This window comes from Oncorhynchus nerka, linkage group LG1 (assembly GCF_034236695.1).
Source record: "Oncorhynchus nerka isolate Pitt River linkage group LG1, Oner_Uvic_2.0, whole genome shotgun sequence".
NCBI classification, from domain to species: Eukaryota; Metazoa; Chordata; class Actinopteri; order Salmoniformes; family Salmonidae; genus Oncorhynchus; species Oncorhynchus nerka.
In genome coordinates, this window is record NC_088396.1 from 9,191,325 (window position 1) to 9,205,903 (window position 14,579).

At 44.2% G+C, this 14,579-nt stretch overlaps 1 protein-coding gene across 4 annotated transcripts in view; it reads left to right on the plus strand.

Annotated features, from left to right (window-relative positions):
- Nucleotides 1–14,579, plus strand: part of hdac4 (histone deacetylase 4) — a 291,374-nt gene that overhangs the window by 191,654 nt on the left and 85,141 nt on the right. For all 4 annotated transcript variants that reach the window (XM_065000848.1, XM_065000785.1, XM_065000804.1 and 1 more), the window contains 4 exons: nt 2,634–2,905; nt 4,131–4,281; nt 7,017–7,137; nt 11,308–11,426. In XM_065000848.1, the coding sequence (XP_064856920.1) occupies nt 2,634–2,905; nt 4,131–4,281; nt 7,017–7,137; nt 11,308–11,426 (663 nt within the window). The remainder of the gene's footprint in view (nt 1–2,633; nt 2,906–4,130; nt 4,282–7,016; nt 7,138–11,307; nt 11,427–14,579) is intronic.

The following is a 14,579-nucleotide window of genomic DNA, read 5'->3' on the forward strand; positions in this document are numbered from 1 at the left end:
TTATCCCAACCTCCCGTCTTTTCCCTCCCTTACCCACCCAGGCAAAGTTTATCCCAACCTCCCGTCTTTTCCCTCCCTTACCCACCCAGGCAAAGTTTATCCCAACCTCCCTTCTTCTCAGACACATGTAGCAACATTTATCTAATGTAAAAAACACCATTTCAAAAGTAGAGACTCAGAGCCGGAAAATGGTATATCATACACTACAGTTGAGGAACAGTGGAAAAGTCATTCTGCTTTGAAAGTTGATAAAGTTCTAACCCCAATTTTGAGAAAATGGCCCTTGAATGGTTTGGTACACCTACTGGAGAGCTCTTCTTTGTCTACACCCATTCAGCATCGTTCACACACTCTTAAGCCTTAGCCCCACCCATCTCTTTAAGGATTCACATTTGAGGCCATGTGCTAGACAGAGTGAGTACGGTGGTTTACTAAACAACTAAATATTTCAAGACTAAAGGCTGGTTTATACTATGACTAACGACATGTCTGTAGACAGTTGTCACAGTGACATCATGAACATTCTATTGTCGTCCGACATCAAGCTTGTTATTGTCGTTATGTAAAAGTATAAACACAGAAACGACAGGCTGGTGGTCCAGAATAGCATAACTGGTGTATTTAACACCATCTGTTTAAAACAATATTTTGGTTCGTTTCTAGCTTGTTAGCGAGCTAACGTTAGGTTAGCTTGCTAGTTAGTTCAAATAATGTTAGCTAGTTCAAATAAGGATCATATAGCTGACAGCGTTATAACGTTAGCTAATTTGTATTCATTATTACAGGAAAATAAACTCACAACAAGATCATTATTTACAAGTTAATGGCAAGCTAATTACTAAATAAAAGCAGGGCAACCTACAGGAGAATTTTAGAACTTGGACACGGTCTCTTTGGCCTAACTTTATATCCTAGTTTGACTTTGGTGCAGGGCATGTTGTTTTTCACATTACCGTCTCTGATAAACACACACTATATCAACCTGTATTTGTCACATGCACAGGATGCAGAAGGTATAAACGGTACAGTAAAATGGTTACTTGCATAGTGGAGTCTTTTGTTTAGACAATGAACCATAACTGAAAATGACTTTCTTACAGAATTAGAAACGTATAATATCTGAAAATGTAGCTAGCTAGACTATCTTACCCGAATACATGGATGATCACTTCTCTCTCTCTGTCATGGATGCCATGGTTGCACTTAGTTTGAAGATGTAATCTGGAGACCGGTGTTTTATAACAGCCTTCTGTGTGTTCTCTTTCGACTCCCTCCGCATATTTGCAATCAAATGACAGAATTTTCTCCATCTACTTAGCTATCATTCTCTGCTTCCACTGGACATTCCACTGATTTCAAAAATCGTTCTTCCAGAAAGTGGAAAGCATCTTTCAAAAAAAGCCACGTGAGAGCAGATAACCTACATATACTGAGCAGCTCATGTTATAGACAGAATCGTGCTACATGGCAGACCAATCCGAACTCATCTCTCAGCATGTCCAGCCCATTCATTATCTCAGCCAATCATGGAAGGTTCCTGCCTTTTTCTGTGGCTAAACCGACTAGGCTCGTAATTGAACAATTCTGTATTTACAGATGGTATACAAGTTTTGTATTATGGCACATGAAAGTTTACATGTTCCAGAAGGCATTTCTGCCCAAAAAACGCATTTTGATAAAAATAAATATTTACATTTAAATGCCTCTCCTGTGAAGTAGTGACACGCGTGATACATTTAGTTTCCTGAAAGGAGTCACATATGTCCTCTTTTGTATTGTCTTTTCACTGTCCATGTAGCTCATTGGCATCGGCTACTTCTATCGTTACTTCCTAAAGAGAGACAGTTACTTTGGGACAGTGGAGTTTAGATTTAATAGGGGGGAGGGGGAAAGACGATTTGTCTGTCTATTCTGTTCTCTGCATTGATAAACTCTGTGACCTTTTTGAGGGGGACCTCTTTTGTTAGGCCCTAATCCCCATCCGTACTCTCACTTCAGGCCAGGGTCATTGTAGTCCTGTTCTTTTCCCTTGAACTCATGGCATTGAGATTAGTGCCCTGCTGTGCGCTGACTCAGTGGAAATGAGTGGGGATCCTTTTTGGGATACATACGGACAGAGAAGCACACACAGAAGCACACACACGCACACACACACACACACACAACACAAACACACACACAGACACGCAAACACACACACACAAATACACACACCCCTCTTGCTCTTCGTGAGCATACTTCACCCTTTCATCTATTCCCAGTCCACACATATGGTGACAATGCTTGAACATACACACATTAGTAGTTGCTCTCAGTGGTTTTATCCTTTTGTTTGCAGCCTTTCGTCACTCCCAACATCACAAAACTCCTATTGTGGTACATTGGCACCACACTCAGCGTGTTGGTTTACCCTAGTGTGTCAAAACTGCCATAGTTAAACTAGCATACGTGCCGTGTAGTCCTAGAATGAGGAACTACTTATGTGCATTAGTGTGTGTCTGTGTCTGAGTGAGTGAGTGAGAAAGAGCCTTGGGAAAGACTATCCTTTCTCTTTTGATTGAACACTACATCATAAAGAAACAACAACCATGAAAAATCAGTCAGTAATCCATTCTCTCTCTGCCTCTCCCCAGTCGACGTGAGAACGGCACTGCCCATGCAGGTGCCTCCGGCCGCCATCCCCATGGACCTGCGCATGGACCAGCCCTTTGGCCTGGCACCGCGACCAGACGACCAGGGCCACCAAGGACAGGTCCCAGGTCTTCGGGAGCAGCAGCTGCAGCAGGAGCTGTTGGCCCTCAAACACAAACAGCAGATCCAGAGACAGCTGCTCATCGCTGAGTTCCAGCGGCAACATGAGCAGCTCTCACGCCAGCATGAGGTCCAGCTACAGGAGCATGTTAAGGTGTGTTTGCCCCCCCTTCCCGACACCCTGCTTTTCCACCTCCCTCCATCCCTCCATCGCCTTTGCTCGAGGGCATTCTGACTCAACAGATTGTCAATGTGCTGTTTTAAGGACAGAGAGAATGGGTGTAGGAGAGGACATGTCTGTACGTGTGTGTGTGTGTGTGTGTGTGTGTGTGTGTGTGTGTTGGATGTAACTGGATCCGCCGGTTGTGTTGGGTTGCTTTGCTGATCTCCAGTCCTTGAGAAACTGTGTACTGGCTCATACATGTGTGTGACAACGAGAGAAACATTTCGCTCTGCAAACAGGCCGCCGCTTCAGCCAATGGGAGCGAGGCAACCTAGGCTAAAAATAACTCTGTCTGAAAGCTCCAGTCGACACATCACTAGCTCTGCATTATGCCTTGACAGCTTGCTGACTGTATTCAATTCTGCTCCCTTCCAGTCAACACCCACCTGTGCCACTGTCCATAGTGAGGCTTTTATCATTCAGTCATTTAGGCATTTAGTCTCACTCTTGCTGACTTCTTTCTTGAGAAGAAATTCAAATAATCTGTTTCCAAGCTATGAAACCTGTAGGGGATACTAGCTGTTGGAATTGAGTGATATGACGTCAGCCATTGGTTTCAAATCAAATACATGCATATTTGCTATTGAGAGGAAGTGTGTTAGAGTGTGTGTTCAAGTGTGTGTTTTTTGTTTGTCTGATATCACCTTATATAGATAATCTGTGGCTGTCTCTCTCCCTTCCTTTCCTCTCCCTCTCCCCATCTCCCTCCCTTTTAGTCTCCTTCTCCCTCCTCCTCTCCCCCCACGTCCCTCCACCCCCCTCTAAAGCATCAGCAGATGGTTGTACCGCCCTTGTAGTAACGTTGTGGTAACATTGTTGCAGCACCAGAAGGACCTCCTGGCCCTGAAACATCAGCAGGTGGTTGTACCGCCCTTGTAGTAACGTTGTGGTAACATTGTGTTGCAGCACCAGCAGGACCTCCTGGCCCTGAAACATCAGCAGGTGGTTGTACCGCCCTTGTAGTAACGTTGTGGTAACATTGTTGCAGCACCAGCAGGACCTCCTGGCCCTGAAACATCAGCAGGTGGTTGTACCGCCCTTGTAGTAACGTTGTGGTAACATTGTGTTGCAGCACCAGCAGGACCTCCTGGCCCTGAAACATCAGCAGGTGGTTGTACCGCCCTTGTAGTAACGTTGTGGTAACATTGTGTTGCAGCACCAGCAGGACCTCCTGGCCCTGAAGCATCAGCAGGAGCTGCTGGAGCACCAGAGGAAGATGGAGAGACACCGCCAAGAGCAGGAGATGGAGAAGCAGCAGAGAGAGCAGAAACTCCTACTGCTCAAGAACAAGGAGCGTGGCCAGGAGAGTGAGTTGCTCAGAAGGACAATTTATATATTGTGGCTAACGTTACATTGTCATATAACGGGGCCAATGCTACAAAACTACGTTGTGGCCAACTCTATATTATCAAAAAGTGTGGCCAATTCTGTATTATCTCTTTGTGGTTAACACTAGGGATGTGACAAAGGGAGATTTTTTTTTTACCATTACAATGCAATTTTTATAAATATTTTTTCCCATTAAAACGATTAGAGCATTTGCGACCGACCGCCTTGATTCAGTGTTATGTAGAAACATTTGAAATTGTTTTTATTTTCCATTGTATAAAAGCAGAGACACAGAGCTACAAAATGGTATATCATTCACTGAATCTGAGGAACAATGGGAAAGTTATTCTGCTTTGAAAGGTGATAAACTTGTAATTTCACTTTTGAGAAAATGACCTTTGAATGTTTTGGTACCAACTGGAGAGCTCTTCTTTGTGTACACCCATTCAGCATCGTTCACACCCTCTTAAGCTTTAGCCCCACTCATCTCTTTAAGGGTTGATCTGAGCTCACTGAACATTTTTTCCCCCTTAATGATGTTAGTAGTAGTTTTGTGATAACTGCACTGTGATTCAAATTTTGTGGAAGTTTTTCAGTTAACGTTGCAATTTTGTTTAAAAGTTTTAACGTTTAAACATTCACACCCCAAGCTAACATTACATTATCACCTTGTGGCTAAATCATATGCTGTGGTTATCTTGACATTATCATATACCGTGGCCAATGCTACATTATCACATTGTGGCTAAAGAGTATTATCATTGTGGCTAACACTACAGTATCATGGCTGATGCTACACCATCATAGTATTAGTGGGACAGTGTTAGCATTAGCATCAGTGATGGTGCAGTATGAGTGATGAGAGCAGGAGTTGGGTAAATAGCAGTAAATCCTCCTAAAGCTGCCCAGCAATTTTTTTATTTTTTACTTATGTTTTACCCAAGCTCTTGTAAAACACTACAGCACACTCTCCAAAGATGTCATTAAAGCTCCCCAAACGTTCTCCTAACACTAGCTCGGACATTGTGCCAGCTTTGGAACCGCCCTCACCTTGGCTCCCCATAACAGTTTCAGATGTAAATGTCACAACTTTTCAAGCACAAGGAGTCAGGGCAGCCTGACCCAACACCTCACTGCTTCACTATCAGCACCAAAGCAGCCATTTTGGGGAAAACTCAGCCGTATTGGCACCAAGTGTTTCTTGACGACAACATTGCACTTTGTTTGTGCTTTGGTGCCAAGATGGTGTCCGTGAAACGTTACACCTCAGACTGTGTTTTCCTGTAATCTGTATATGTATGGCGCTAGGCTTGCATCTGGAGTAACGCTAGATGGTAAACAGCGGGCGCTTTGTTAAGTGCTGCAGTAAATTGCCTCCAAGGCAGTCTCATAAAAGCCTATTTGCCTCATTGGCAAGGCGTACAAATTGAGATGTCAGCACTTAGGTCCCGCAATGGGATTTAAAATGCGTCTATATTAGCAGTCATCATATTCTCCTATGTACCCCCCCCCCCCATCCGCACTACTTCACCGCTTGACATGTTAGTCACTTGTTGCCAGCTCCGTCTTCTTTCACTAATTGTGTGTTTCTCTTTGACACTTTTACAGAAGGAAGTACTGTATGCACACACACGCACAGAAACACTTCCCTTGCTCTCTCTTTTTACTCTCGGGTCTTTTTCTCTCACTCTCTTACCTTTCTTTCTATTTCTCGCTCTCCATCTCTCTCTCCCTGTGTGGAGGCTCCCCTCAGGGATGTGTTGACTGTGTTGGCGAGGTGGTAATTGAAGAGAGCGCTGTGAAAGAATGTACCTTGTGATGCCTTGTTTGATGAAGAAAAAAAAGAATATTTTTTTTTGCCAATTTAACTGCCACAGTCTCGGTGGAATACCCACAAAAGCGTGCATTTTCCTTCTAGGGAAACTCTGTGTAACTCTATGCTCCCACAGACTTCAATTCTGTTCAGTCACTCCTTCAGGCTACAAAGGTCAGCTGGGAAGATCACATCCGTTCTAGTACTTCACTCAGAATGACCCTGTTGTCGTCTCGATTCTGTTCTCTCGTTAGATTCAGTTCCCTATTCATTACTTCGCCACCATGGCCTATTTATTGCCATAACTCCCTTATCTTACCTCATTTGCACTCACTGTATATAGACTTTTTGTTTTATTTTTGTTCTACTGTATTATTGACTCTATGTTTTGTTTATTCCATGTGTAACTCTGTGTTGTTGTATGTGTCGAATTGCTACGCTTTATCTTGGCCAGGTCGCAGTTGCAAATGAGAACTTGTTCTCAACTAGCCTACTTGGTTAAATAAGGGTGAAACATTTTTTTTTTGAAGTGACAAAGAAAGGTAGTACTTCAACTAAATATCATGGGGTCATGCCAAGTTGATATTCGTGGTTGCATATGATTCCATACATAATGTGATATCATAAAGATGTGGTGAAGATCTATCTTCAAGTTGAATCCAAAGCCAGGAGGAACTAGCCTCTTACTACCACACTGATCTTGCGAGTTTAGAGAAAGGATTGAGCTACAGTACAAGGATATCAGTGTAGCGATCAGGCTGGTTCTACAAGGCTAAGGAGGAACCATATCTGTAGAAGGAAACAGAATGACACGTGTTCCCCCTGGCTGTTTTGACACGAATGACACGTCCTCTAAATGTTGTAGTCCCTAACCCTTGGCTTCTCGATCATCTCTCCCAGGTGCGGTGGCCAGCACGGAGGTCAAGATGCGGCTGCAGGAGTTTGTCCTGAACAAGAAGAAAGCCCTGGCTCAGCGCAGCCTCAACCACTGCATGAACACTGACCCACGCTACTGGTACGGGTGAGTATCATACCCACACCCCACATCCTTACCCAACCATAGGAATTAGCCTTACTTGATTATGGTGGCACCATGCTGATGCCGAAGGATGGCATGCTGTAGATCTTTGTTCTTCAGTCTTATAACCCAAAATTCACCTCTATCCTCTGTCTACCCCCTATGTGTTTCTGTAGATCTGAACTAATATGATAAGTACAGTGGCGATTTAGCATGTACATCTTGGTGGGGCAAACTCCCCCCAAAAATGTTTTATGCATGCCAGCAATGCCACAACACTAAACAATAGATTCATTGTACTATAATTGTGACAAACGGTGCCCACAAACTTAGGACCTACATAAATCTGTCCCAACAGTGGAGTCACAACAGCAGTCCCAACACCTTACAACTGCTACACCTGGCTATCAGCGGATCTTTGTCTGGCAGTGAAACAGTTCATTCAGCTTCATTTACTGCCTTTAAAAAAACATAGCTGATCTGTCTGACTTGCTTTAACAAATGTAGTTTCTACTGACAATTGAGATGTACAAACTATGGCATAAGGGGATGACGAGCGGATAAGAGGCCATCCGTAATTTCGATTAAGAAGTTAATGAGCGCGATAGGACGGACTCAATATAACTATTTGTTCAACACTTTTGAAATGTACAGCGACGGAGTTCAGAACATGGGCCATTCTTACATTATTCTCCTTGTACAGGAAGTCAGTAGGATAAATAAAGGGGGCCTATAAGCAGACAATGAAAGCTCTTACAATATTCGATGATGACATTTCTCTAAAACAGATTATAGGCTACATGTGCACCACCAAGTCAGAACAGTAGGCTAAATTATGAGAGGAAAATTGACCAAATTAGTAGCACATGGGCTACTAACAGCTTACTACACAACATATTACTTTCTTAGCTCCAGTATACATATCTCCCTGGCATGTTACATCATTTATGCAGCAGCAGACAATACATTTTTTGACTCACGTTGTTGTGCTGTGCTTGAACATGGAAGGTGGCGCGGCGGTCCTTCATGGGCAAATCTTTTCATCAAACCATGTCTTCAAAGTCTGTCATTCGCTGGATTTGTGGTACTTTCAAGACAACTGGGACCTCTGAAATAAACAACTTATTTTCCCAGTCAGAGCTTGTTTTCTTCTGAGTTCCCAGTTGTCTTGAACTCACTGAAATCTGAGATTTCCCAGTTCTGAGTTTCCAGTTGTTTTGAAAGCGGAAGAAGTCATGATGGATTGACAGCATGGCCAATGTTGAATGTTTATCCTTTTAAGCCCACTCCGCTAGATAGCAGGCTAGTGAACTTGATTCATGATGATGACTGATAGCTTGCTACCTAAGATTTTGAAAGTATAAGTCCAATCAAAGCTACGGTAGATATAGTGTGATTTGACGTCATTTTATCTGTGACCAATGACCTTGAGCCTTCTTGGATGGGCACTTCTAATGTAACTCTATGGCAGCACCCAAGTGGGTTGAATTTTCGATTTCTTCCCGTAGATTTTGCGAGCCATTCACAGCCCAACTAGAGAACATTACCAACCATTGCGCTCCATATTTTCCACTGGCTGCCCGACCACCACAGAAAGCACTGTGCTAAGCTGAAACATCTGCAAAAGAGACCATGTTTGTATGCGGCTTTACTAACTCAATGATTATTTAGATTTATTTATTTTACATTGTTTGCAAACACGTATTAATGCCAAAATAACATGCAAAACAGACACACAAAAAAATAAAACATGAAATCAAAGTTAGCTAAACAGTTGGGGCCCTGCCCCACCTGCCCTGAATGACGGGTCGCCACTGGATAAGTATACGCAATATGGTAATAGCTCCATCTTTCATAGGAAACCATAGAATTTCGCCATATTGCTTGCAGCTTAAGCAATCCTTCCAGATATACACAAGTGTACAACGGGTAAGAGCTAAGGGTCTATTTAGGATTGGGTTCTACTGTCTGGGCCACTGACCGAATCTACTATTCAGGACCGAATTCTGACTTGAAATGTGTGCGTGTTACTTGGGTGCCGTCACCCGAGTTGAATATTTAGTGCTTTTCTGTATTTTTCTTTTTAACCCATCTACTTGTTTGAATTGAAGTACATTGTTGAAGGAATGAGGTTCTGTACAAAGTAGTGGGCTCCTGTTTGTAGTTTGTGATTGACAGTTTCCTGTCTTTAAGTAGTTGGTGCATTTGAAGAGAGGGAAGAGAAGAGAGGATGCCACCTCTCCGCTCTGTAAATATTTGAACACTACGTTTTTCTCAGGCAAAAGATAAGGTGGTGAATGGGCAATGACAGGAAAGGACTCATTTTCTCTCTCTCACTCTCCTTATCTCTCTTGCTCTCTTGTTCTGTCTCCTTCACGCTCTGCCTCCCTCTGCAGTATGTCTATCCTGGATTTTGCACCCTATCCTTCTCTCCCTGGTCCCTCACTCCCCCTCTCTCTCCCCCATTTTTTGTATTGCTGCCCTCCCCCTCTTTCTTCATCCATCGGCCATACCTCTCCATCCAAACTCTCTCACCCCTCCCTCCCGCCCTCTCTCCCCTCCTCTCTCTGCTCTCACCTGTCCTCACACAGACTCCTAACCCATCTCCCGGCACCTCGGCTGTCGCCCTCTGATAAGGGGGGAATGAGAGGGGGCACAGAAAGGGCTTTCAGAGGCAACACCTGATGAATATTAACACACCGGCACCTCACTTTTTCTCTCTCTCTCTCTCCGTTTCTCTCTCTCTCTCCCTCCCCCTCTCTTTTCTTCCACTTCCCTCCCTCTTTCTCTCTCTTGCTCTTTCTCCCTCTCAACCTTTCCTCCATGCACTGCTGCACCTTTTCATGAGGCGAGATCTGTGGATTGGGAGATGGAAAAATGACTCTCTATTTCTCTCTCTTTCTTTCCTTCACTCTGAGAGTGTGAGGGGTTGGGGGTGTTCACAGACATGTCCCTAACGCATTTGATGTTGTGTGTTTGTGCTGGTTTGTGGTGGGCTTCTGTTTTTCCATAGGTTGATGAGTGTGTTTTTGTGAAAAATTGTTCTCTGCTAGCCACGGCCTAAGTTTTGACACCAGTAGTCATGGTTAAGTCCTTGAGAGGACAGCGTGGAGAAAAGTTTATTTCCCCATTGGTGTCTTCCTTGTCAAAGTTATTTGTAAGGGAGGCTGTGGCTAGTCCAATGAATGGTCAGCGCCATCCAGTGCCGAAACATCTGCTCTTCCCATTAACAACTATGAAGCCCCGCTCATTTTATTGATGAATGACACGTTCTCTATTGATTTAGCTAAGAGATGGATTTCACTTGACGGTTTTACAGAAATGTTACATTATTTTGTTTACTCTTTTACTTGTCTGTTACCCACGTACCGTAAAAATCAGCATTCCCATAAATCAATAGTAGCCACATAAAATGGAAAACGGACACAGAGACAGACAGGTACACACACTTTTTTAATGGTAGCTTAGGATAGATGGATACTCAGTAACAGACAAACAGGCAGACAGATACCTGATGCCTGTTTCCCCCTCACACTACTGAAGCCACATTAACTGACATGGACCATTGTTACCCAGTCAGAGAGACTGGCACAGACAGATGGGCAACATCAGCAGATCTTACACACACTAGCAGGTCCATGCAGCAGTCGTAGCTTTTATGGCTCCGTCAGATCTGTTTCAGCTTATTGCCCTGTCAGAGCAGGTTTGTTTGCAAACACAGGGTGCCGCACCACTTCAGGCTCGGCACGTGCATTGTGGGTAATCTGAGATGGCATGCAAAGTGCCGGGCCATAAATAAAAAGGTCTGCCTGAGAGCAGGTTACGTCTGGTGGGAAGGGAACTGGGAATCCTGTGTTTGTGGTAACGCTCATCCGTGTATGTGTGTGTGACTTTTCAATAATGGCCCCATTGTGCCTTGATGCTTCTTGAAGAGCAGATTTTACGATGACAAGAAATAATTGAACAGCTGAATTTCGATTTTTCAACATCTTATTGCATGTTGATGATTATCCGTCATACTGTGTACAATTGCTAAATTTATTTATCTACAATGGGGAATTATCTTACTTCCAATTACCAGACGTCCTCTGCCTCAGAAGTCAGGTCGACCTTTGCTCCTTTTGAAGGAGCCAAATGAAATACTGTAAATGTGTATTTGTCTCCCCTCTGTAGGAAGACCCAGCACAGCTCCCTGGATCAGAGCTCCCCTCCCCAGACAGGGATGTCCCCTTACAGCCACGCCATCCTCGGGATGTACGACCCCAAAGACGACTTTCCTCTCCGCAAGACAGGTAGGACTCCTTCACCTGACCCCTGAGCGCTTTTCACTTCGGATTGAACTATCGCTGTTTTTTTGTGTTGCTTTCACTTGGCTGTGTTTGAATATAACAAAAAAAAAGTAAAAGCTCTTCCCTGTCTAACTTCCTCTTTCCACACTGTAACGCATCTAAAAGTGTGTTTGCTAAAGTCATAGTGGCTAGTTAAAAGCGATATGGTGACGGATCAGCAAGAGGAAATGGGTCCAAAATATTGAGACATATTTTTTTTTACAGTAGACGTAGCCAACTGTGTTACCTTGTGCCAGTTGCCATGGGTGACACAACTGTTGACACCAGTGACGCACTGCAGGCCAATTTCCCCCTAGGTCCCTGCGGCCTTTGCTTCTGGATCATTAGCAGTGTCGTGTGTAGAGCATTGTAGTGTTGGGGCAGATTATATATGACAGGGGGGTAGATTATCAATCCAGGTTACTACTACGTTTCACCTATGATCTTTGACATTCAAGAGCTCATTCGTGACCTTATAAGGAGAGTAATTTCAGCATTTCTGCCGTGTTCCTTTTCTTATTTCCATTCAATATTTATAAAGGTTCCCGTTGTTAAGGGGATATATTTTCATTGAAGAAAGACATGGTTCAAGAGTCCAGTAGGGTTTTATATATCATCACCGACATCAGAACACTGTTGACATGAGAATCACAAGAAAACGAAAAGGCTGTCTAAGGAACACACAGAGTCTGGTACCACAGCAGCACTGGTTGGAGTTTTCCTGTTTCAAAGCCTTTGAGAAACTCTTGGTTGTGTAAAACTCTTGGCAGAGTCCCCTGCCTGTAATGTGGGGTCTAGGCGGTGATTATTCACTCGGCGTCTGCGCTCGTTTGGCCCGCGTCTGTCCCGGCTCGCCCAGCTGGAGATCAAACTCTGTGTGCTCTGGGCCGCCGACAGCCCTGCCGCCCATGGGGATGTGGACAGGAATGCCTTATCCTGCGGGGGTAATCGTTAGTGCAACTAAAACCAGTTTTTCTATTGGACAAACTCAGGTTGGTCGCACCCCTTTTTGTTCCGTTTGCTTCCGTTTTAAGAAACGTTTTGCAACAGAATTGGCGTAAATAAGCACCCCTTGGCGACGAGCGGGAACGTCGTGACAGAAATGGACTGGAAATGTTTTAAGATTAGCCACTGTGTGCCTTGTGCTGTTCACTCAGGGAGAACTGCTGTATATCCACATTTGAGGTGCTTTATTTGAATCCACAGATAATTTGAGCACGTAGCAGCTCAGGTACCAAGCTTGTAATATATGTTAGGAATGCATACCATATGCATACTCCACATATGTCGTCGTCCCCCCCTCTTTTCCTAATTAAAGTCCATCTGCTCATATCACCGAGTGTAGTCGGGTTGTACTTTACACCCCCTGCCCGTACAGCCCCATCCCGCACACTCTCCAACACTGTCTTCTCCAAACCGCCACCCCAGTCCACACCACCACCTCTCGCGTTTACTATTTATCATCTGTTTTCTAGCCTTCCATTGAAACCTCATAGCCCTCTGCATGTTATTTCAAAAATAAAAAACTTTTTTTTTTTTATCTGCGTTCAGCTGTTATTAAACCACTCACGGGTGAAGACGGCGGCGTGTGTCATTACCGCCTTTTGCGACGCTACTTCTCTCCGCTCTGCCGGCGGAGGCTGCAAACGTTTTGTGCCGTCTTATCGCGTTTCCCGAGGAGGCTTCGTCTGTCTTTAATGTCAGAGGGAAGAAAATGTCACCGTGCTCATCCGTGTCTCCTTCTCTCCCTCGTATCAACCTCGTATCTCTAATATGGAGATTTTACAGTTGGAACGTGGGGAATCTAAAACCCCCCCAACTGTATTTTAAACATCGTTGCTGGAAGTGTAGGAGGTAATTGATAAGCGATGCCCATGCTAAATAACTAGCTTCTAAGATATACATTGTTTTACTGTAGATACTGTAGATATATTCAACAAAAATGAGATATTGGTCATAAAATATGTGTGAACTTATATTCGGATCAAATATCACACAGATAGCGGCCATTTCAGCATATTGAGATGCTAGTTAATCAGATTTTAGGTAATGCATCAATCTCTTAGTATTTTCAACTGACCCTCAGCGAACAGATTCAAGTTATCAAACCGAAAATCTGGTCTCCTGCTCTTTTGTTCAGCGCTGATTTGAAGATATCACGGACAGGAATAGAAGCTAACGAGGAATAGACAAAGCACCAAAGAAGTCTCCTCTCTTTTATGTAGATCCACTCAGAATTCAGGAAACTAGCGTAGAATGAGCATCTCCATGTTCATCTTCATGATAATGATGCTCATTCAGGCATCAAACCGTACGATAATCACAGCCCATTCACAATGTGAAGAGGAGCCTCTTCAGTTTCCTGGAGTAGCTCTGTTTGACTCACTTGATCGTGCCTGTCTTACTCAATCGTGTCTGTGGTACTACAGCGACTGGACCATCTCTGTCCCTGGAGCGACGTTATTTTTCACCATGTTTGTGGAGAAACTGAAGTGAAAAATGTCTCGTTTCCTTGATGTTTCAATGTGAACTTTCAATGTGCACTGAAGAAATGAGAAACCACGACTAAAGCCTAGCTGTGGAGTTTGACTTCACAGACAGTGATATTGTTTATTGTGTTTTTTGCTGCCTCTGAGGTAACGTTAAAACTTCATTCACATAGATAGACATTCCAGAGAGAGAGAGAGAGAGAGAGAGAGAGAGAGAGAGAGCGCGAGAGTCAGCAGTGAGTCGTTTGGCGTGGCAGCATTAACACCCTTCAAAGTCACCGCGTCCCGGGGTGAACCCCCACAGGCTCCTCCAGCCTGCAGGGCAGACAGGCCATAAGCCCCTGGTTCTGCCTGCATCAACACTTTACCCCCACCATCTCTCCTCTGAGCGTGAGAGAACCGAGAAAACCCTGGCACGGCCAGCAAACCTCCATCCATCCACCCACCCATCCATCCCCGTCTCAGCCCTTTCTCCCCTCCTGGCTGCCAGCCACGTCCTTTGGCCTAGGCCCGCTTGGACTGCTTGAGCCACTGTCCACCACACAGCAAATAAAGCTCAGCGCCGAAAGGCCCAATGGCAAATTTGACGTCTCTCATATTTTATGTCTCATCTTTCCTTGGAACTTTA